Source organism: Parasteatoda tepidariorum, chromosome 7 (assembly GCF_043381705.1).
Source record: "Parasteatoda tepidariorum isolate YZ-2023 chromosome 7, CAS_Ptep_4.0, whole genome shotgun sequence".
Taxonomy (NCBI): domain Eukaryota; kingdom Metazoa; phylum Arthropoda; class Arachnida; order Araneae; family Theridiidae; genus Parasteatoda; species Parasteatoda tepidariorum.
In genome coordinates this window covers 32,333,989-32,359,917 of record NC_092210.1, presented here as the reverse complement: position 1 = coordinate 32,359,917, position 25,929 = coordinate 32,333,989, and the positions used below count along the sequence as shown (strand labels likewise).

The 25,929-nt window shown below is 32.1% G+C and overlaps 1 protein-coding gene across 2 annotated transcripts in view; it reads left to right on the top strand.

Moving 5' to 3' along the window:
* The window catches only part of LOC107446702 (uncharacterized), a 62,967-nt gene that overhangs the window by 3,706 nt on the left and 33,332 nt on the right, over positions 1 to 25,929 (top strand). For both annotated transcript variants that reach the window (XM_016061417.3, XM_016061416.3), the window contains exons 4-14: positions 1,284 to 1,319; positions 5,208 to 5,330; positions 7,165 to 7,677; positions 9,124 to 9,171; positions 10,948 to 11,097; positions 14,339 to 14,623; positions 16,382 to 16,408; positions 16,554 to 16,601; positions 18,355 to 18,402; positions 20,304 to 20,444; positions 22,942 to 24,312. In XM_016061417.3, the coding sequence (XP_015916903.1) occupies positions 1,284 to 1,319; positions 5,208 to 5,330; positions 7,165 to 7,677; positions 9,124 to 9,171; positions 10,948 to 11,097; positions 14,339 to 14,623; positions 16,382 to 16,408; positions 16,554 to 16,601; positions 18,355 to 18,402; positions 20,304 to 20,444; positions 22,942 to 24,312 (2,790 nt within the window). The remainder of the gene's footprint in view (positions 1 to 1,283; positions 1,320 to 5,207; positions 5,331 to 7,164; positions 7,678 to 9,123; positions 9,172 to 10,947; positions 11,098 to 14,338; positions 14,624 to 16,381; positions 16,409 to 16,553; positions 16,602 to 18,354; positions 18,403 to 20,303; positions 20,445 to 22,941; positions 24,313 to 25,929) is intronic.

Sequence of the window (25,929 nt, the reverse complement as noted above, 5' to 3'; positions counted from 1 at the left end):
AGTGAAACTACAATAAAAGGAAACACTCATCAGTCTTTAGCCGATACCGTCTTTCTCAACATCGTCCTTATAAGTAGAAGGTGTTTCTTTAGCTTTGGGAATCGAATCCTGGCTTTCAGCCGTGTTATGCTTAGTCTCTACATACCATATCGATTGCTTCGTGGAGTTCCATTGGTTTAAATGTCGTTGAAATTAAACATTTTATTTGAAATGGGAAAAGTTATTTTACCAAGCTCTTGATTTGTTTAAACGTACAGGAAATTTTCATGTTTAAAGTCATTTTAAGATTTTAAAAAAAAACTTGATCATTTAAAATTTACATCAATTTGAAACACTTATGCATTGATACTTTTCTTAACTCAGTATTGGCGGATATAGCCTCTATCATTGTGCGCCATCTTATAACTGTTTGTGGCCAGATGTTTTGTCTCCTTCCATGTCTTTCACTGTAAAAAAGTTTGGTGTATAGGTGGTACCTTTTTTGGTGTTGAGATAAGCTCAATACATTTTTTAGTATAGAACTGTAGTTATCGTTCAAAAAAATATATAAAATTGACAAAATAACAATTGTTTGAAAGAATAATTTCGAATAACTAAAAATGTTTATTTTTTAAGCGAAATGTTTTCGCAATGATTCAATTCTTCAACAATGATGAAATAGATTCTAATCCACATGAAAATATGCGTTACAACGGTAAACAAACAAACAAGCAAAAAATGAATGAATGAATAAATAAAGTTATAGTAAATGTGAAAAAGTAAATAAGAAATGCGACTACATTCACTGTAAACAATTTTAATTTATCTTCGCGCCAAAAATGGTGGCAACTATACACCAAAATTTTTAACAGTTTGCAAATGGCTTCCAGTTCATTTATAACAGCTCTGAACAAAACTATTTTAGGATTTAATTTTCTTCCTGTTGTCTTGAGAGTTCGAATCTAAAACTTGTTTAATTTCAAACTTCTCAGTTTTACGAAAAACATTTGAATTTTTAGAACACTAATGCATATGCCTAATATCAAGATATATTTTTTATGCAACAAAAACCCAGGCAAATATCTTTCAAAACTTTTGTTGACTTTCATTTTTAAATTCATTCCCCCCCCTGGAAATACAGATAATAAACTTTAATTAAAAAATTCAATCGATAAGTCATTTTGTATTTAAATTATTTAAAAATTCCTCTCCTTCAAAAAATTTTGTCGTGGATTAGATATAAAAAAAGTTCGTATAATGTTTCTCATATTATTTCTGTGGTTTATTAATGTTTCTTTTTTTAGTTATGAAAGTACTTATGCTGTCTCCTCCATCGACAGGTATGATTACATTTTTATATTTTGTACTAAATTGACAAAAACTAATTAATTCTATTCATTTGCTCCAAAAGACATACAGATATTCATCCATATAGATATCGATACAGACTTTTAATCAGACAAGAAAAGTGAAATGAAAATCTTCTCTTTAACTGTAAATAAAATTTTATAACTCATTGGTTAAAATAAAATATTTTTTTGGAGTCGCCAGACTAGGTTCTAGAAAAAGGAAGAAAGAATTTAAAGATGGTTTTATAATTGTATTTAAACGTATCTTTACCAATAAAATCTATAAAAAGCTTGAAAATTCTAGCTTAGATGCCTAAAAGAATTTTAAAGAAATTTGATTAGAGACTTATGCAAAAAACTAGGAAGGATATTTGTAAAATTCTCAAGAATTGAGAGATTTGTTGAAAAGATTTAATTTCTGCTTCCTATTGCTCCTGAATGCTTAAACATCATTTAAACAATAAAGTAAAGTATCATTAACATTTTAAATTTTTCGAAAATTGCACTCATAAATTTCTTGTCAATTTAAGTGACCTTATCGTTTTGCGACTGAATTAACAATTTTATAATGCATCGTAAAAATTTTATATTTTATTTATAGTTGCTTAAAAATGAATCTCAAAAAGCCGTTTTTTATTGCAAGAAATTTCAATAAGTGTTTCAGGCGAATTGGTTAGGCAATATTTATTCGTTAACAAGAAACCGGTTATCAAAAGGGTGGCTTAGTATAAAAAATAAAAATATACATATATATATATATAGAGAGAGAGATCAAGCCTTTTTTTATGGTCAAAGAATTCAACTTACTACTTTTTAAGAAACAAAAGTGTCTCAATAATTTTAATAGAGATTTATATTAGTTTCTTTTCATTTCGATATAAACTCTAAGACTTGTCAACTTATTGTAATATGGATACTAATTTTCCTATACACTGTAATGAGAGTGTAATCTAATTTTAACATTTCAGTAATGGATTATGTTGCAGAGTCAAAAAAAATATGTGCAAATGCGAAACAAAGATATTTTCCATTACACTGTATTTCATAATATATTTGGTATTATATATGGTAGGAATATAATATGTATTATTCTTTCTCCATTAACAAATAGCACGAGAAACGTTTGATAAATTACTAGAAATTGAAAAGACCTTTAAAATGTTATAGTAGAGTAACTAAAATAGTGTTTGACAAAATTATGGCAATGTTTTAAAAAGCGCAAATGACTTAGAATACATCAGCGGTAATTAGGCATCTATAAGGGACACCACGTGTAGGTATCGAATCAAATTAGCTGCTGAATCGTAGCATTTACTTATGTCAAGATTCATTAGCCAATTAGGGTCAACATCTGCGCTTGATGTCGATTTCAGGTATTCAATTAAATATGAACCAAAAATTAATTCAGATACCCAATTGGATATCTATGAGAGATATCACAAGTGGGTTAATCGTGAGATTTGTTTATGCCATGATTCAATCGTCTGACAATAAGGTTCGATACACACGCGTGATGTCGTTTACAGTTATTCAATTAAATCTCATCCGAAAACTGATTAAGCGTGATGATAAACCAAGCCTAATTGCTGTAACATTAACATGCCAAGCACAACTACATAATTTGCGTAATCATGTGATTTCAGCGGTATTCTTCTTCTCGAGTTGCAAGTACTCAATTATAGGAGTCACTTGTTTAAAATTATTATAATGATTCAAATGCTTTCCTTTCATTAAGTTTATCATACACTGGTGTAAAAAAAATGCCAGCTACCAAGAAACAATTATTGTAGAGTAATGAAATTTCGGCAATGCGTTTGTCTGAGTAACATTTTTAAATAATTAAAGTTTGAAGATCACAGGTTAAAGCAATTAAGAGAAAAACCATTTCAAATGTGAAATACTTGTACAATAATAACCGGTGTAATTGCCAGAAGTTTGAATGCAAGCATGCAATGTGTCATACAGATGCCGTATGTCATTTTGTGGGATGGAGTTCCATGCCTGTTGCATTTGGTTTGTCAATGCGGGGATAGTTAATGCTGGTTGTGGATTAAGCTGAAGTTGTCGTCCAATGATGTCCCATATGGGTTCGATTGGTGAAAGATCTGATGATCTGCAGGCGAAGGCAACCTGTCGATATTCTGTAGAGCATGTTGGGTTACAACAGCAGTATGAGGATGAGCGTTATCCTGATGGAAAATATCCCTTTGAATGCTGCTCATGAATGGCAACAAAAAAGGTTGAATCACCAGGTTGACGTACACATTTGCAGTCAAGGTGCGTGGAATAACCACGAGAGTGTTCCTGCTGTCTTAGGAAATTGCTCCTCAGACCATTACTCCAGATGAAGGTTCAGTGTGTCTAGGCCGGACACAAGTCGGTAGCAAGCACTCACCTGGCCTCCATCTATACGGCTATCACTGGCACCAAAGCAGAACCGACTTTTATCAGAAAGCACAACAGATCTCCACTCTGTCCTCCAGGGAGCTTTAACTCGACACCATTCACGTTGTAAACAACAATGGTTTGGAGTGAGTGGAATGCAAGCTACAGGGCATCTCGTTTGGAGCTGTACTTGAAGTAGCCGATTTGTAACAGTTCATTGGGTCACTGCAGTGCCAACTGCATCTCGAATTTCTGCTGCAGACGTAGAATGGCTGTGCGCCACAGCCATACGCGGTACACGGTGGTCTTCTCTCTGAGTAATAGCAACGCAGAACGCGGTCTTCTTGAAGCAGTACCTTCCCTTCACCATTACTGCTAACAATCAAGCACAGTGAGCCACGATGGCTAAAAAAAACTCAAAATTGGGTTGGCTGTGAAATAAAATTGGATCGGTTGTTCAAAATTGGGTCGACTGTTCAACGACGATTGCGAAATAAAAAATAAAATTCGTGTGGGTCATAGTGACTCAGGGGATGGAGCGTTTGCCTTCTAATAAGGTAAACCGGGTTCGAATTCCCAGTGGTGGCTGGTCGATACGAATTCCGCATCCAGTTTGCACCGACCACAGTGCTGACGTAAAATATCCTCAGTGGTAGCGATGAATCATGGGTTAGAGTCCCCTTGCCGACAGGCTTACCGTGGGTAGTTTTCATGGTTTTCCTCTCCATGTAACGCAAATGCGGGTTAGTTCCATCAAAAATTCACAAAGTCCTTCACGAAGGCAAATTCCCCCCCAATACTTGATCCTGGAATTCCCGTGTCTTCTGGATTGGGTTCAAAATTACAAGTCTACGGAGTTGAACATTAGTAATCGTAAACCAAAAAAATTGGGTCGGTTGTTAAACGACGGTTATAAAATTAAAAAAAAAAACATCGTACACAGTGGATACATTTCTCCCCAGTCATTCTGCAATATTGCTGGAAAAAAACCCACCTTCTTACAATCCTATTGCAGGACCACGTTCAAAGTCAGTGAGCTGTTGATAATGGCTTCTTTGTCTCCCTAAAGGCATTCTTGACTAACAGCAACTCACTATGTCAAAATTTAACGAAAAATATCGCTTCGAACTGTAGAACACGTATTTAAAGCAAACCTGATTTGCATGTTCACAGTCGCGCTACTAGCACCAAACTTATGCGCCAAGCTCGAAATTTATATAGACTTCATCATTTAGTTGTATAAACAAGCCTAAAAAAATTTAGTTTATCTAACATGACTCGTTCTTGGTGTTGGGATTTTTTTCCATCAGTGTATTTAGCCGCGCAGGCAAGCAGAGTAATGCTGTAAAATACTCTTTGAGATGTAAATAAATAGAATTCTCCATGAAACCGATTTTTTTAAATTTTTTTAAATCTATTTTTCTTTTAAATTAGCAATTATTGACAGCATAAATTTAATATAGTAACAAAACGTTTATTTGGTCTTCTTTGTAGACGTCTACGGCAAAGTTTGCGGTAAGCTTGGACTTCTTGCTGGACTAGCAAACACTGATATCAAGCAATATAGAAGATTGTTGCGGCTTTCAGTACCGGAATCTTGTCAATGCATTTTAAGTGGTAAGAAGCAAAAAATGTTTTAGAATTATTTAATGTTAAGCAAATAAATTGCAGTAGTGGTATTTGTTGATCGAAAAAATGTAATGTAGAAAAAAACTGATTTATATCTATGGTATTGATTTTATTAACTAAAATTGATTTACAGTTCCTATAAAACATAAATATGTAGTAGCATACCAACAATCAAATCAGAAAGTAACTATTAGTTGCTACTTATAGTTTTAAAAACGTAATCTATGTTGCTTTCTTAAATGTTGTTTAAATAGAGATTAAAACTTTTCCTTTTTCGCGTTTCTCCGGATTCAATTATTTGGTAAGTTGTGAGTTTTTCTTCTTCTTTTTTTTATATTTTAAAATCTTGTAGCTCGAATATCAAAATTCGAGGAAAATAAAGGCTTCCAAATCAACTAAAAAATTGACCAACAAAATAATCTATAAAGTATAATTTAAAATTTGTGAGATATTTCATTAGTTTGTTGAAACACGAAATTTCTTTTTCTTAAAAATAAAGGATGTTTCAAACTTCACGCAAGACTTGAATTTAGGGATTTATTGCGTAATAAATTATTACCAACTGGAATAACAAGACAGTGGCATAGTTCGAAGCTTGATGTTATTAAAAATGGAGTGCTACGCGAAAGAAAGAAGAACGCTTTTTTATAGTTGAGCAATATTTCGAGATATGTTAGGTCATTCCCTCATTGTGCATCTTTCCATTTTAGTTATCAGAATTTGCCGTCTAGGCCATGTGATTTAACATGTTGGACTTTTTTTTAATAAAGTTTAAGGTTTATGACAACAAACCCATTATCGCTCATGTGTTAAAGGTTAAAATTGAATGCTGCATTAAATTTAGTTGCATTTATACAAAACAGTCGATGCAAATTTTGACAAAAGAGTATTTGCAAAATGGAGGCCGTTTACCAGATATATATATTTTTTATCTCATGCTGTTTCTTAGGCTGAGCGATATATCAATATTTTTAATTATCACGATAACGGTATTAATATTCTCGCAATATATCGTAATTACGAAACATATCAACCAACGATAAATATATTTTACAACATGAAGGCCACAAAAAGCCGTAACTCCGCTTCACGGGTCGGCGGATGGCCAGTTGCGGTGACCAAACGATGAATATAGAGCATTCGCCTCCCAATAATGTGACCCCGGTTGCTGGATAATAAGAAATGAGCTCCTGGCTCGCACCGATCACTGGGTTGATGTAAAATATCCTCAGTGGACGGATGATCATGTTTAATCCAAGATTTCCTTTGTCTTCTGGTCTGGCTTCAAAATTGCAAATTGATCATTAAAAGTCATCAACTCAGGATTGTGCCGGATGTTCTACGCCGGTTGTAAAATAAAATAAAAAACGATAAATATAAAAAAACATCGTAAAAAATGATAAATATATGTAAATATCAGCACACAAGGTGTATAAAAAATATCGGCATCGATAAATATCAACACGCTATAAAAATATTCAATATAAAAATACGTAAATTATATTTAAATTATATATATAAATTACATATTGTGATGTAAATATGTAATATTGAAAACATTACTATAAATCATAAAATATCGATATTATTTGACGATATGTAACGCTATTAAACATTCCAATATCACCCAATTCTACTTTACACTTTATGAGTCAACTTTCAATTAAAAATCAGTATCTTTTTTTGCAAAATTACTTTCAATGAAAATTTTGGGGCAACCTTTATTTCTGAAAAAAATATCTCTTAATTTTGCATGCCACTGTGATAAACGATCATGAACGTTAGGAAAAAAGTTTTCATTTTTCATTTTTTTATATTCCAGCATCTACACAATATATATTGATATCCAAGCCATCAGCATTTTTAAAAGACGGATCTTTAAACAGCAAAATTTCCCTTTCCGATGAAGTAATCATGCTTCCCGTCGATAGGTATACAGAAGCTGTGACTTTAAAACCCTTGGAGCAGTGCCATTTAAAACCTCTACCAGATGCTCACGGGCAACAATCATCTGAATATATTGAACAACCTATACAACCAAGAAATTACAGGGAGAAGGTTCCACCACCACCAAACCCACCTCCTCCAGATTTGTATTTACCATCATATCCACCATCGAATCTTTACCCATATTTTCAACCACCAGATCCACCTTCGCCAACATTTTATGTGCCACCATATCCACCAATGTCTTTTCCTTTAGCTGGGCCTGTCACTTACAAATTGCCTTCGTTTCTTCCTCTTTTCGCCAACTGCTTACAAGAAGAATCTTGTCCAAAATGTGTTCAACCTAGCGAAGTGAATTTGGAGCAGGAATATTGCACATCTGATTTCGGTACGTTTATTATTATTATTATTTTTCTTAACGGCAGGCACTGAACTTTCGTTCTTCACCTAGAAAGATGCCGGAAGTATTACTTATTTAACGTTACCCAATGGGAACCTGTGAACCTAAGCCACGGAGGCAAGCAATACTGCCCACGCCACACTGCCACAAATACCCGTTCATAGGGTGGGCCACATTCACGCATCGCGCAATAGAGAACAACACACAGAGAGAAACATCCATGCCCTGAGCGGGATTCGAACTCGCAACCATTTGCTTCACAGACAGGCACGCTAACCGCTCAGCCACCTGGCGGGCATTATTATTATCATTATGAACATTAAGAGATTTAGCACTTTCAATTAGCATTCCTCACATTCAAAAAGTGCAATCGCTGTACGAGACTGTTCTATAGTACGATCAATCAATTATTGCACTGAACATGAACGCGCAAGTTGCTGCATGAATGGGCTATACTGCTCTGAAGTAAGGACGCAGTGCAGAACATACAAACATGTTTGTGCGGGTATGCTAAGTGGGGGAACAATATATTCAATGTGTTTTGAGTGAATAGCGAGGTGAAAAGTTTTAAAATGCAAATGTTTGAAGATTTGGGAGGAATATGTCTTGTTAAATTTAAAGAAAAGTCGTCTTATCGACGTTATCATTATGTCAACGATCGATTATCGTCTTTTTTCAGTTCTTTTTCGCAATTATTTTACTCATTAGCTATTTATTCCAGCTTCCAGTTCCCTTTATCCTCCCCAGAAATACCCAAAAAATAAAAGTATGAATGCACTATTCTATCTAAAGGTAGAAAAGGCTCCCAAGCTTTCATAAGAGTGTTTATAAAAGATTAATAGAACAAAACCTTCCCGACCATTCGGCTCTTACTTACTTTTTAACAAAAGTGTGTCTAAATATTTCTTAGTATTTGCCAGTGTTATTTTGGATGAAAGTTGACTTGAAGTTGGAATAAGTTATGCGGGAGAGCAGTTGCAAGTTTTGATTCTTTAATGTTAATTGTAATTTTGGCGTATTTCGTCATATCTCGAAAATATTTTAATCACATCGGAAAACTTTTGCACACAATTAAAACATTTGCTTATCCAAAAATAATCCAACGCAAAAAGTAATTTTTAGTAACTATTTATTATTTTTTTTAATAATAGTCTGAAAAATTTTGAACTGTAATGTATACAATGTTTTATTCCATTTTAAACAAAGTAACTTAATTTGTTCGCAATCAGCCGAATCGCTTCTTCGTTATCAAATGTTAAAAGAGTTGTATATTTAAAATTTGATTTCTGTTAATCATTCTTTCTGCTGTATAAAGTAATTACTAGCCGCTTTGAGATTGCGCAGTAGTGATCTGTATAAACGACTTATTAGCTCATAAATATTTTTAAGAAGTTTAAACAAAAATTTACTTAAAATTTGTATTTATTTTTGCAGCTTATATTGCTCTTGTTACATTTCCAGACCTTTCCAAAGCAAAAGGAGGTAAGAATATTGTTAACAATTAATATGCTAAAGAAATTATATTCAGAATAATAATTTTTTAAACTTCCAGAAATTTTTAATTACGAAATAATTTTTTGTTGTTGAAAATTTTGGAATTACAAGTCGAAAAATTAATTTTAGATTTAGAAAACTCCAAAGTAATTTAGCTTGCTTCAACAATTTTATTGATTTCATGAACAATTTATTTAATGTGAACATCATGCACATCAAAAATTATTTATAAAAGTTACTTTATTATTTTATTATGAAAGTTATTTAGTTAATTTATATTTTCTTATAAAGTTATTTTATATTTCCTTTATAAGTTAAACCATTTAAGATATATGTACTAAAGATGTTTCGTCTTTTTAAATAGTATATAAAAGTTAAACAATTGAGGAAAAAAAACTGAAAACAAAAGTATTCTGTGAAAAAATTTATTTTAATTTTGACAAATCCTGATTTTAAATGTTGCTACATGAGCAATTAAAAAATAAAACCTAAATATCCTTGTCCATACTTTATGGTGATAAAATTTAAGCTTAATTTGCTGTTCTTTTAGCTAAATAATATGTAAATTAGTAAGAAAATCATGATAGATAAAATGTTTAGAATGTTTGTAAGAATGTTTAACGTGTTTTTACTTTAGAATGCATGCTTTTTACGATATAATACTAATGTATGGAGGGTTCTCTGTTATGGACACCCTTAATATTTATTTCGAAACTCTTATCGCAAATGTATCTACATTAGGGACAGCAAAGTGATATGTTAAAGACAGAAAAACGCTATCTAATCACTAATGAGGAAAGCGATATAAAAAATTGCAATTTGAAGATTTTTCGAAAAATATTATTTAAGTTTCACTTCTTTCGGTAATCAAACAAGCATTGATATTTTCAGTCACTAAAAGTGATTCTTAAGATTATTACAGCGTTTTCTTTTCTTTTCCTAAATATTGTTTTGCGACTTCTAATGTTTTCCTTTTAAAAAAATGTTTTTGACAACGATTTGCAAACAAAATTTAGGGTGAGGATTTTGGAACACGCTCTTAACAAATTATAAAGATGACTTGTCTTAAAAAATAATAGTTCCTTGACATTTAACTAGTTTACAGGACAGAAGGATGGCAGCGAATTTGAATAAATTGTAATTTTTATGAGAATTATAGGGGAGCAATCAAACTTCGTCAAAATCGATAAGCTGTATTAAAAATTGTTGTAAAGCAATATGTTTGTTTTTAATCTGTGAGTAAAAGACTTTTCAGCCGAATTTGAACTAATACTTCATTCAGCTGTATAATATCTTTCTATCTAGTTGTGTATTTTCATAGTTATTTTCGCTTAATATTTTCGAGTATTTAAACTTTTTTTCCCTTCATTATTAAATATTTAGTTTTGGTATAAATTTTTGAATACAGTCTCAAATTAATTCATATACTTTTGCTGATCATCATTTATTTAAACAAAAGGAATTCCATGGAGTTTTATTCCGCGGAAAATAAAAAAAATTCTACGCTAAGAATTATATGGCTTATAAGGGTTGAATACATATTTTTGGATTTCTTAGTACATTTAAAATTGATTAAAATTGATTTTTCATATTAATAAATCGTTTAACCTGATTCAAAATTTTTCTTTTATAATAAAATAAATTTTACTCTTCTTGGGATAGAACTCAATGAAAATCCACCGCTAAGAATTTTGCCTTTATTTTAAAATCAAATACATTGTTCACTGATTATCAGAAATATTCTAATAAGATATTTCGTTTCAGATTACAGTAATCCATATTACGCTGGTTCATGCTTAAATATACGAACAACAGTGCTACACGATGTATCCAAGAACTCTGATGCAAAGTTACTGAGCATTCAGCTTAATTTACTTCTTCCAACACAATGTGGTTGTTTTCCTCAATTAAAAGGTTTTTATTATTTTGTGTTTTTTTTTAAATTTGTAGGATTTCCAAGCCATTGCAATTTGTTTGACAGTCTAAGATTTTATATAAATATCAATGCGTTTCTACGGGGTATTAAACTAAGTTCGTACCAACGTATTCACTCAACTAACTTTTTAGCGGCTGTAGAATCGATATAACTATAGTAGGTGTAGTGTATCTACCACTACAAAAATATAATTCTAACTCACTAGAACATAAGTATATAATATAATTTTAATTCACATGTTAACTCGATTCTAAGATGGGGTACCTTTTCATAGATGAAGGTTCACATTGTTGATAACTACTAGTCCCACAGTCGGTGCTACAGAGAGAGACCAGGTGAAAAATTTGCTGTGTTGGAATTTCTAACTCTATAGGCATTACTTTTAAAACTATTGCTGAAGACATTCGAAAATTAAGAGAATGGATACTGTCTTACGAGGAAACCTTCTAAACCATTTGGTTTAAAAATATTTCAAGCGTAGATTAATTTCTATAAAATGATTTTTAGAGGGGTAATGAAAAAGAAATGAAAAATGATCTAAGTACCAAAAAAGGGAATAATTAAATAAGAATTTAAAAAAAAAATTTCGAAGAAAAATGTTCTAAAGACCAAGCAAGCTAAACAAAGTGGATAACGCTCAAAATGCGAATTCCAATAGTAATAGTTCAAAAAATATGTTGATTGATCTAGTTGGTTGAAGTTGGAGCATTTTGTTCTCTTATGTAAAAAATATCACGACAAAATTAACGATAATAACGATCAAAATAACGCAATAAAATTAACGATAATAATGATAAAAATAACACTATAAAATTAATGATAATAACGATCAAAATAACATAATAAAATTAACTATAATAGCAATAAAAATGACACGATAAAATTAACTATAATAAAGATGACAATAACGAATAACTTACAATAAAAATAACGAATAACTTACAATAAAAATAACGAATAACTTACAATAAAAATAACAATATTAGAAAAGTATTTAAAAACTAAACGGGTTAAAAATTCAGGATAATATGTAAAGTGTTGTTGGCTTTGAATCCGAATTAGTGGAATGGAGAACGCCCTAAGTACCAGATGCGAGTGTTTTTACTTTTTCGTCTCTCTTGAAAAAAAAACAGTTTTGAACTTAGGTCATTTTCTACGATCAGATATGGTTGTATCAGATATTTTTTTTATTAAATATAATGAATTGCATAATTATAATCATATTAGATAATATTATACGTCACTCTAATGATAAATATTATAATAGTGACTAACTATAGTTTATCAGATTGTTTAAAAAAATACACTTCATTTAAAATTAAATTAGATTCTATAGATATTGCCAACTTTTTAATACCTCGGAAAGTTAATTACTAAAAAACGAAATTGCAAGTACGCTTTGGCAAAGTAAGTTTACAATCATATACTTGTACTGCTTCCTTTTTCAATGTATTAATTTTTGGGGATCTGACCGGGATTCGAACCCGGGACTTTTCTGCCATGGGGTCAGCTATCTGGCCATGATAATTAAGGCTTTGGTCATTCTATCGATTACATGCATTTTAGTCAATAACCTATCACATTACTTGTGGTAATATGTAATATGTGCTACGGTGATAGGTATTTGGCGAGAATCGGTTGCTTCTATTATATTCTGCATTTTTAATTAAGTCAGTCGCCAACGATAACAAAAAGAAGAAATGTGAAATTTAAACATTAACTTAATAAAATTTTAACAGCAAAATTAAAAGCATCCAAAATTTATCGAGCACGTAAAAACTGAAGAAGAGATGTAACACAAATCACAAAAAAGAAAAGAACAAAGTTTTACCAAAGATTATATAAGTGTGAACGAAGCGTATAAGTTCTTTGGTTTTACGATGGTATATCACATTTCATTTCTTGAACTTCAGTTCAGTTCATTAAGGACATTACAAAAATACATTGAGGGTACTTAGAAGTTCGCAGGTTCGCCAGAGCATGAACTTCGCTACTTGAACCAAGTACGCTGATTACGCGGAATCCCTCTACAGTACCAAATATGTACCAAAAAAATTCTAATTCCAAATTGTGTTAGTTGGAAGTGGTTACTTGTTTTTATATAGAAAACGAATTCACACATTTTTAAAAAATTTCTTAACTATATCTTTGCTGTTGTCTTATTTGACACTGTTTATTACTTATAAATAAAAACAAATGGTTAAGCAAGGTTTGAAAAAGAGAAAAAAAAACGCAAAGTTAAACAATATGAAAATGACAGTGAGTATATTTGTTTGTCTTGACCATAGGATAACAATATGGATGCTTCGCTGTGACATCACAGCAAAGCATTTTACCAAGCCTTTTCTCTTATGTTTTTGGCTCAATCATAGTACGGCCATCTAGTAACTCGAAAAGTAAACACTTAGTTAATTCTACAGGTTTGAAGCGTAAACACAATGCAATTTAGTGTCTGTATCATAATTTAATTTCCCCAAGTTCTCTTTTTCATTTAATACTAATTCTACTATAGACAGAGACAAATGATATATTCAACTATAAGTTCTTGTAAACAAAGAAAACTACTGAAACAGCGAAAAGTTAAAATATTTAAATCAAGTCGTTTTTTTTTTTTAGATGCAATGAAAAAAAATTGCTTTCATTTCTTATAACTCTGTGTCCCTTTCAAAAACATCCAAGCTTATTAAAGAGTTAAAGTTAAACAAAAAAGAAAAAAACACATACCAATCCAGAGTTTCTTGTAAATTCAATTGAAAATACTACCAACAAAAACGGGAATAAAGCACAAATGAAAATACATTAATGGACGGACACGCTATAATTTCAATTCTATGCGCCAAAAAAATTGACGTTTAGACAAGTGGCGCTTTTTCTTGGCGTTTAGACACTGAAGAAGGTTCTTGTTTAGAGAACAAAAACAAAAGTTTGTCCATTTGTGTGCTTTAATCTGTGCTTTATTTTAGTTTACATAACACAAAGTATACCCTATTCTTTGCCGGATATTAGCTCATTGTCAAACAGCAATTAAGCTTGACCAAAAATACGTCATGTTTTTCGCATTCTCCTGTATAAGAGAGAAAACACCCTAATGCGCTTTTTGTCTAATTTAAACCTTTCTAATGGCTTAAATGGTTTATTAAAATTTTAACCCTCGTTCTAGTTACCTACACTGGGGACTTGTACTTGAAAATACTATCGAATAAATATTTTTTTTTTCAGGTTTCGCCATTGTTCTTCTGTTAGGACACTACACCAACACGCCTCTTTATGAAGCCAGTACCCAACTTAAGAAAGAATTTACTCTGGTGTATTTACCAGCACCTAGTGAAATATCGATTCCCAACTGCGTTTCATACAGCCCACCAACACCGTATGTACCTCAAGAACAGGATTCACAAGTAAATCCAATTCCGAACTGCCCATATGGATTTGAAACTTCTTGTCCATCATGCTCTGCTTTGCCAGACCAGGCGTTTCTCAATCAATTTTGTGCAGCTAAAATTGGTAAGATGATGATTTATTTTTTTACTACGTACTAAAACACGCAATTAATCTTAGAATATGATTGAAACTGGGAACATTCCAATTCTAATCACATAATTTTGAAAAGATAATTTATTATTTATTTGTCATTTTAGGTAAAATAATATGGAATGAATGTGAGTACTTGTATGGGAGTAAAATGCATTTGATTATTAAATATATATAAAAGTTATTTGTAAAATAATTTATACAAAATTGGAAAAATAATTAAAAAAATAACGAGCATCTGGGAAAAAAAGAGGATAAATTTTTTTTTAAAAATTCGGAAAATAAAAGATATAATCTTTTCATCAGCCCACACGATTATATCCGCAAATAAGAGTGCTTTCTAATATTGTATCAATATAGCCAAAGCAAAATATATTAATACAATAGTGTGAGGAGCACTCAAAAAAATTTTTTGCGAAAATTACAGCAAATAAAATAGAACACAATAAGTAAAAATAACACGTAAAAAAAAGAAAAGAAAAACTAAAAACAGAATAAAACATAATCTATAAAGCGAGTAGCGAATTCAAATGTACTTACATGAACGGGAAATTTTTCAAGAATGATTTAAAAAATATTTTCGTAACAAGATTGCCAGATATGAAAAACAAAAGCGCAAATTTTGCCTAACTAGAGGAGTTTTGTTTTAAAGTTATTGTTTTTCTTAATTTTCTTCGCGTTTTTNTTAAATGTGTGTGACAACTAAAAAGAATTGTTAGTATCATTGAAACATTTTTGGGTCCTAAATTAGAAAGGCATTTATACAAGTATTTTTTTTTTATTATTATTATTCTTTTTTTGCCCCTTTTTTCATTGTTTTGTAATTTTTCCCTTGTTTTCTCTATATTTTGAACTAATTTTATGAGTTCTATTTACTTGCAGCTTATGCGCAATGAATAAAACTTATCGTTTTTCTTAATTTTCTTCGTGTTTTTTTTGTATTTATTTATTATGATATATATATATATATATAAAGAACTAAGTATGTTATATAAAATGTTATACCTGAAGTATAGATGGTTCTGAATCCTTTGTTAATTTATTACAGTAAAAATTAAGATTTTGTAAACTTCTTTGTCAATTCTGTTTATTTGCTAATCATAACAATGAAATAAAATATTTTTCATATGAAAACTATTGTAATAATATAGTTCTTAAGTAAAGATTTCAATGAGTCTATTTCAAAAATTTATGGGAAGTTAAAAGCTGTCAAAAATAAAATCAAACATTTACAGGAAATATATATTTGTTTCGCCAGCTTAAAGCTATAATTTCTATACTTCAATACATTAATTTTAGTTATATATTAATATTTATATTTTAGCATTCATATGAAGATATTGATATACGTATGTTTATCAACGAGTCTATGTCTATATTTCCAATTAATTTTTAAAATTTTCTACCAAAACCTTCTCATGCATTATAATATCATGAATATCGTCTTAGGTTTTGATAGTTTAATCCAACTTCTGACACTTGTCATGTCAAAAACTAGTTTTTCATATCAATCAACCCAACCATGGGCTTTACCTCTTAAGCAAATTTGACAGTTTTTCGAAAAGGATCATAATTATAAGAAAATTCTATTTAGATTTAAGCTTTAATAAAGCAAATGGATGTTAAATATCTATATGCTTTATTAAAACTTAAATCATAAAAAAATAATTTTATAAACATATAATAAATTTAAATATTGTCTTAATAAATCAGAAATCTTTTATTTTCTAGCCATAGTAGCAGAGCTACAAGGATCTGGTAAGTGAAAGTTTAAAACTTTTTTTTAAACCTAATTTATTTTAACAGATGATGAAATAAGACTATAATTTAATAATTTTTTTGTTTATATTTATTGCTTAGATTATTATTTTTTTATATTTTTTTCCTCTTGGCTCTTTTTCAGGTTCGTATGCAGTGTTAGCTCCAAAGATACCATCTGTTCAAATAACTAGTAAGTTTCATTAAAATTAGCAGAAGTTCTTAAAATAAATTTCATTTTTATGTGAAATTAAATTCAATGCATCATATTCTACTTCTTCCAAGAAACTAATTCTTTTTATATAAATGTAAACTTATGAAGTGTAATCACTGTATTTCTAAAATAAGATATTTCAATTGTGCACTTGCAACTCGAGAAGAAGTGAAATGATTATGCCTAACCATGGGATTTTTATTAGATTTAATTGGATACTTGTAAGCGACGTCACACACTACGTCGAATCGACTATGCCATGATTTGCCTATGATGACGTCACTTGCAAATATCCAATCGATTTCTCATTTTGTGTAATAATTATTTATTGACTGCATCAAGATGATTGATTTTAAATTGACGTTCAGAAAGTCTTTTAATGAGGGTTAAAAAGCAAAAGTTTTAAGTTTTTGTTGTAGTGTTAATAAAGTGCAAATATTGTAATAATCATATTTAATTAACAAATTAGTTTGATATTCCAAGTGAAATTTTTAAATTTGTACCAGAATATAATAAAAAAAATGTCTTGGGATATTCATCCACTTTTAGATGCACCTGGATAATTTTTTTTAAAAAATTTTTCCGAACATGCGCTGTATAAAGCAACTACTTCAATTACTCTTATCTGGAGCAGTTTTTATTATTATTTTTTTAATTTTAAAGCAATAATTTCGTTATCAGTCTAAAATTGATTCAAACGCTTTGTTTAATTTTTTTTAAATATTTAAGCTATAGCAAAAGTGGCACTAGACCTAGTATATATTTCGGACATTTACCAAAGGTCTAGTCACACTAGGTCTGGTTAAGTGCCATTGCCCGGTATACCCTACACTGATGTTTTTTAAGGTCAAGTGCCACTGCCCAGTATACATTTGCCCGGTATACCCTACACTGATGTTTTTTAAGGTCAAGTGCCACTGCCCGGTATGCCCTACACTGATGCTTTTTTTAAGGTCAAGTGCCACTGTCCGGTATACCCTACACTGATGCTTTTTTAAGGTCAAGTGCCACTGCCCGGTATACCCTACACTGATGTTTTTTTAAGGTCAAGTGCCACTGCCCGGTATACATTTGCCCGGTATACCCAACACTGATGTTTTTTTAAAGCCAAGTGCCCTTGCCCGGTATATATTTGCCCGATACTCCAAACACTGATGTTTGTTCTAATCTATCGTGAGTAAGTATTGATATATCGAATAAATGTAATTATATCCACGAATAAATTAATATCAAATCGGATGTAATAAATATTTCGGACATTCACCAAAGCGACGACTAATTAGATTGTCAACATTCACCGATGAAAGTCAACAACCACCGATTTCGGTCATTCACAGTAACATGCACATCATTTACATAATAACCTCATCAGGACGATTATTTCATACTTCGCCTAAATAGCCTCCGGCATTTCAAAAAATCTCCCCTGCATGCCTCGAACTATTAAGATTGCATATTGTATGCACTTTTTTAACTATTATTTTACACTAACTATTAAGATTGCATATCAATGATCAAAGATCTGGTTGTTAAATCCAGAGTTATTTAGCTCGTTCCATTTCTCATTTTGCCCTCTCTAGTTCTATAAGTTTCACAAAATATGTTCCGCAGGTAATTATTTTTAAAACTGCGTTACTTTTTTACTTTTTAGAAATTATTTTTATCGTTATTATTTACATTCATTTTGTTGATTAATATGCTATTAAAATGCATTTACTGTTTAACATTTCAGCGTCTGAAGATCAGTACAGCTACAAATCAATCTCAGTTAAAGTGATGAGTAAGTAATTATGTTCTATTATTTTTCTTAAGATTTTTAACAGCAAAATAATTTCCATAAGAAAAGCAGAAACATTATTAACTCATGCAAATTTTTCATCCTTAAGAGCTAAAAAAAAGCGAATATTTTTCAGATCAGAGCAGATTATATAAGCAGGGTTCGTAAGTCACCTAGAAAAAGTTAATAACTGGTGTTATTTTTGCTATAAGGAAGCTGAAAATTTCTTAATATTAGCTCCCACTGTCGAATTAAAATTTCATATCCACCACTTATGAATCTATACATTTACTTAGAGGAAATAAAATTTTCTGATAGCTGCAAACATAATATTAAAACGAACTATATTAATATTACCACCACTTTTTAATTTTTTTCCAGGGATGTATGAACCATGATAAGTTAATATCTATTAATAACACTAGGAAGAATTTTTTTTTCTGCTTTATACAAATATTTGACCCTGCACAATTCGGATTCAAATTCAGTATTTTCGTATTTCAAATCAGAAATTGGTTTTACACTTAAAGTTCGATTTTTCTTTAAAAAATATTTTTAGTCTATTTTTTGTCGAAACGTAAAAGTTCGAAAACGTATTATACAGGGTTATTCATAATTCCCTCCGGGGTTTCGAAGCGTTATAGTAAAAAAACGAAGACGAATATGGCGAAAAAGAACATATGAAATTATTCCAAAAGTAATCAAGTTTTAATTTAAGCAGTTGCCGGTAGATGGCAGTAACATGTACCATTGAAGCCAGTTGTAGTAAACAAAAATGGCGTTTACAGGCGGAGGGAATTATGCATAACACTGTTGAAGATGGGGTCGCGTAAATGTTGTGACCAACTTTTATTTGAGTTAGGGCACATTATCAGGATTAAAATTGAATAGGGGCCATTATGAACTGATCAGAATAAGGATAAACATTTCATAACAGAGAAGAGCCCCTGGGAAGATATTTCCAGGATATGTACTTTGACAATTTTGATCCTGATAATCTGCCCTAACTCCCCTCGAATTTTTTCGTAGCATATACGTGATCACCTGTCTGTTATATATCACGCTTTTAAGCTTATACATTTGACAAAAAATAGACTAAAATGCCATTAAAAACACCTTAGCTTGGAGATAGGAACCGATTGTAGATTTAAAATCAGCGATACGAAAATATCGAAGATCTGTTTGAAAATCTCTTGCAACAAGAAAAAAAGTTCTTAAGTGTAATTCTTGCAAGCTACCCATGGGGGTATACAACCTTAAGAATCGTGGCACCTGGTATTAATTAATTACTATATAACATCATAAACATAGATTCTACATGGCCCTATCTGTTACTGCAATGTTAATCTTCATTTGGTAGTATTTTAATCCCTTAGCTTTTAATTGTTTAATGATTGACTAGTCGAATACCCATTCTTTGTAAGGGGTGAAAAAAAAGTTAACAATCAATAAATTGGTATTCATCAAAACTGCAAAATCATACAGAAAACTAAAAGACATATACCTACGCAATGAATTAACCTAAAACAATTCCAATTTTTTTAATTATTTGTTGCTCTATTGTTATCAGAATTAGATAAACATGTTTTTAAAAGTGTATCCCATCAAAATAGAGATTAGTTATGTTCAGTATCATATGGCAGTATGTATTAATTAGCTCTTTTTTAAAACAAAACTTTTTATATTCGAAAATTAAGTTAGCTAAAACTTGCAATTTTTTGTCTTTGCATTAACGTGATATATCATATGAAATGTAGTTGGTGAATTTTATAATAATTGTGCTTAATGACGGAATTTCAAAATTGACAATAAAGTTAAATTTTATTTTACTAAAAATTCATTTTTGTGTAGTTTTCAAGATACATGCTTATGTATGACATCCAAATCTTTTTTTTACTTTTCAGAATCTTCACCGCCGTCTTGCATTGAGGGCTCCTTGAAAGTTCTTCAAGTTGTTAAACCACAACAGGACTATTATACTCTTCCCAGTATCATCGGATTTACAGTACTTTCTGAATGTTTATTAGAATGCCCTTTGTTAACAGGTGATAAATAGATTACTTAGTACTTTTGTAAAAGTAAAAGTGGATGAAGTTGTAGCTTAAATTCACCCAATATTTTAATGTAATTATTTTTAACCTGAAAATCCTGATAGTTTCGTGCTCTTTAAAATCTAAACAGAACGTTTTGGTCCCGTTAACATTCCTTCCTTTGCCATTTCTAAAATTCAATTTTTCTCTTACAGATACTAAAATTCAAAGCTTTTATTTCCAACTCATTAAGTGTTTATTTCGGAATTCATAAGTTTTTTGGGGGGAAGGTTGACTACTCCAACTTCTCTCCATAGTTACGCTATTGACAGAATGGGAAAAGATGAGCTGAATATATCGGGTTGTTCGGAAAGTAATTTCGTTTTTCTGACAGAGGATTTAATTGTATTTTTTCGAACCCAACTTCACACTTAAGCCGCATTATCCTCATATGTTTTGAGAACTGATATAGCAAGGCTGCTGTGTGAAAAAGTTCAATTAATTCTACGCAGTAGCTTTTGGTTGGTGCCCTTTTAAATATGCGGATAGCAATAAGCAGCATTTTCGTCATATTTACTTTTTCACTATAGAAAAAATAAAAATGCTGTTCATGCCAGAAAGAAATTAACCGATGTGTATGGAGAAGATGTGTTGACAGTACGCCAGTATCAGAACTGGTTTGTAAAATTTCGATCCGACAATTTTGATGACGAAGATGCACCACGTTCTGGAAGGCCGGTTGAAGCTGATAAAGACTCGATAAGGGCATTAGTTGATGCAAATCGGCGAATAACAACACGTGAGATCGGTGAGAGGTTAAATTTATCGAATTCAACTGTTTATGACCACTTGAAGGGCCTAGGTTTAACCTCGAAGCTTCCCCAAGTTCTCATGGAGAGAAATTTGTGTCTTCGCATTGACGTCTGTGATTCACTTCTCAAGCGTCACGAAAATTATTCATTTTTGAAGCTCATCATTACTGGACAAAAAACGGGTTGTCTATAACAATGTAAAGCGCAAGAGATGATGGAGCAAAAAAGATGAATTTGCTCAAAGCATTTCGAAAGCCAATATCCATCAAAAAAAGGTGATGCTGTCTGTTTGGTGGGATTTTAAACGAATAGTTTTTGTGTGCTTTTACCGGATAACGCAATAATTAATTCGGAAGTTTACTGTCGTCAGCTGGACAAACTGAATGATGCACTTCAACAGAAAAGGCCAGAATTAATCAACAGAAAAGGTATAGTATTCCACCAAGATAATGCGAGTCCTCATGCAAGTTTGGTCACTCGCCAAAAGCTTTTACAGCTTGAATGAGGTACACTGACACACCCACCATATTCTCCAGATCTGGCGCCTTCGGATTATTATTTGTTTCGGTCACTGCAAAATTTTTTGGACTGAAAAACCTTTACTTCAAATGAAGAGGTCAAAAATAATCACCTGGATCAGTTTTTTGAAAGCAAAGACCAAATATTTTATGAGCGTGGAATCACGTTACTACCAGAAAGATGGCAACGGGTATTAGACCAGAATGGCCAATATATAATTTAGTAAAATATTTCTTCATCATACGAAAATTGTCTTTCATTTTCCCAATAAAAAAACGAAATTACTTTCCGAACAACCCAATACAATTCAATTTCTCCTTACCTAAACTTAATAGTTTTTAAATGCTAACCAAGTGAATGGAATCGTCGTACCAGTGGGACGAAAATGTAACTTTTCATATCTTCTTTACAGTTGTGTGGGAAAAATTGGATTACTAAATACACTACAAATCCAGAGTGCTGACCGCTGCTCAAACCCAATGTTTTAATATATTTCCTTTAAACCTAAAATTCCAGATAGTTTCGAGTCATGGCTTCTAGAAATTTTAAATTTTCGTAGACTCTAACCCAGTTTTTAAAATGCAGGGTGTTATGTAAAGGCAGTTCTTTACATGTATTTTTAGAATTCTTATCAAAAAGGAAAAGAGAAAAGTAAGTGCATCAGGGGTCGCAAGTTACTATTTAAACAAGTATAAAGAAAAACACTATCGAAATCCGATAAATTGCAGTACTAAAAGACAGATGTAATAAACAAATAGACAGATTTGATTACGGTAGAAAGCAGAGAGAAATGGTTAGCCTGTTGCAAGAAACACCTTCGTGTTTCAACATCCGTTAAATCAGTTTTGATATTTATTACATGTATTTTCATCTACTGTAATTTGTTTTGTTTCAATAGTATTTTTGTTTTTCTTTCGCTTAAATATTGGTTTGAGACTCAATGTGAAAGAATTTTTGTTTTCGTTTTTGATAAGGATTCTAAAAATGCATGTTAAGAACTGTCGCTACGGAATGCCTTGAACAACATTTACGATGAAACAATGACCATCATTGTTTTTGTGTGTTTTACTGGAAAATATCCTCATAATATTTATTGTTATTATATATTGTGATACCAAACTTAAATGTAAACAAACATTAAATTTTGTACTCTATTTTTATGATCACGTGTTTCATTTTAGCACCAGGAACAAAACTTTTGATCTACAGTTCAAAGGACACAACGCTTCTGCCAAATGGCGTAATTCAATTAACAGATGGTGTATATCTCACACCTTTAGGGATATACGACACCTTACCTGTTTGTCCAGAACAATACTTCGAAAATTCAGTTCCTTATATGCCACCTACTTCATCACCAGCACAATTTCCTGATTATCCAACAGTGTATTCCGTTGTGGCATCAATGGTAGATAATCCCGATATACCTCCAGCCAGTATCTATAAGTCAGACCCTCTTCCAGCTCCCATTTATCCTAAAGAATATGTTCCATCATATGAAACTGCTCCTTCACCACCAGCACCGTATGAAACTGCTCCACAACTACCAGCACCGTATGAAACTGCTCCAAAACCACCAGCACCGTATGAAGCTGCTCCTACTTCACCACCAGCATCATATGAAAAAGCTCCTCCACCTCCACCAGTACCTTATGAAAAAGCTTCTCCTCCTCCTACACCAGTGCCTTACGAAAAAGCTCCTCCTCCTCCTCCTACACCAGTGCCTTATGAAAATACTCCTCCTCCGCCACCAATACCATATGAAACTGTTCCTTCACCAGCAGCGCCTTATGAAAAAGCTCCTACACCACCGGAACCATATGAAAAAACTTCTCCACCAATAGCACCATATGAAACTGTTCCTTCACCTCCTATCCCACCAGTACCTTATGAAAAAGCTCCTACTCCTCCACCATTAACTTATGAAAAAGCTCCTCCTCCTCCAGTACCTTATGAAAAATCTCCTCCTCCACCAGTACCTTATGAAAAATCTCCTCCTCCACCAGTGCCTTATGAAAAAACTGCTCCACCTCCCCCATTATCTTATGAAAAAGCTCCTCCTCCTACACCAGTGCCTTATGAAAAAGCTGCTCCACCACCATCAGTCTCATATGAAACTGCTTCAACACCACAATATAAGACTGCTCCTGCACCACCACCATATGTAACTGCTGCACCTCCACCGTATTCACCTCCATCTCAGCCCCCACCTATAGCTGCTCCACCTTCTCCATATATAGCTGCTCCATCACCACCCTATACGGCTCCTCCTAATCCACCGACACCATACACAGGTGCTCCAACGCCACCATATACACCTGTTCCTAAACTACCAGTCGCAACAACCCTACCACCCTATAACGCTGCTCCCCCACCATATGCATCAGTTCCTTTTCCTCCTCCAGTTATTCCTCCAAAAACAACAGTTCCTCACTCTTCACCTTATGCATTTGCTGAATACAAGCCTTGTCTTGAAAATGATTTTTCATGCCCGGAATGTTCATATTCTCTTCCACCTAACTTCAAAGATGCCTACTGTACAGCAAATACTGGTGAGTGTTACTTTTTGGATTTCATTTAATATAATAATCAAACAAAATTCATTAAATAAATTTTTTACAAATTGGCGTATGCCTAAAGCATTTAAGTAATCCTCGATAGCAATGATGACCTACAGGGGGACAGTTTGACCTTCAGGCTTAAATATAATCTTATAGTGAGTCTCAGTCGATATTCGAGCTTAGTAAATTTTCAGCATAAAAAACTTCTGCCCGTCATGTAAGAAGTTGTGATTTTAGGGGACCAAAATGCAAAACTAGAACAGGGCGAATCCTTTTAACTGTTTCATTTTCAATGTTTATATTATTTGCTTCATAAAGAGAAGATCTCCGAATCCAGGAAAGAGGCTCAACCTGTTCTATTTACTCGACAACTCTGCTTTGTGGTGTATGTGTTTGACAAAGGAAAACTTTTTCGCACGTTTTGTTTATATTCAGAGCAAAGATGAGGAAGCTCGATTAATAGTTAACTTAGCTACGTCCCAAAATGAAAAACTGACGAGTTGTCCATTAAAATATTTCATTATTCATTGCTGAATTTGGAAAAATCCATCCTATGCATTTAAATACAACATATATGCAATCAAAGTTCAAGAGAATTATTGATATCATTTTTATCTTTCAAATTAGCTGAATGCATATATAAAGTCATTAATGGTTTGCTGCTTTCAAATAATAATAATCAAATGAATATTGCAAAATAAGGGAGATCTGAGACGAAAATTAAGTGAACAGGACATAAAATCTCAGAAAGCATCAAGCATGAAAATCACCCTAAATTTAAGTAATCAATTAGTACTAACAATCGAAATCTGAATCAGAAAATAAATTCATTGAAATGATTTTGTATGTAAATTTGAGTTCCTAATTTTATATTTTGAAAATTTACTTACTGTATTTTGCTCAATTATTATTATATTTTTTCGTGATTTCTTTCTGAAAACTATCATTCAAATTATTTTAGAGAATATTTCAATTTCGGAATATTAAAAATTATGTATATGTGATCCCTCACAGGATCACATATACATAATTTTTAAGGATATCGCACATCGGGCGTCGCATAAGGATATCACACTAAACAGATTAGAAAATGCTGCTCTTAGAGCGAAAACACAACATATATACACAATTTGAGAGCTTATGACATCCGAAAATAGCATTGAGGCGAATATAACAGGAATGATATAAATATACTACTATGGGAGTCGTGGTGGCTCAGTGAATAGAACATTCACCTTCTATTGATATAAACAGAGTTCGAATCCCAGCAAGGGCTGATCAATACGAATTCCGATTTCGCTCGCACCGACCACAGTGCTGACGTTAAATATCGTCCATGGTAGACGGATCATGGGTGAGAGTCCCCTTACCATGGGAGGCTGACCACGTGAGGCGTTCGTGGTTTACCTCTTCATGTAACGCAAAGGCAGGTTAGTTCCATCAAAAATTCCTCCACGAAGGTGAAATTCCCCAATACTTGATCCAGTAGTTCCCTTGTTTTCTGGTTTAGATTTAAAATTACAAGGCTACGGAGTTGAACAATGGTAGCCGCAAACTCAAATTTGGGTTGACTGTTTACTGCCGACGGATTTATATATATATATATAT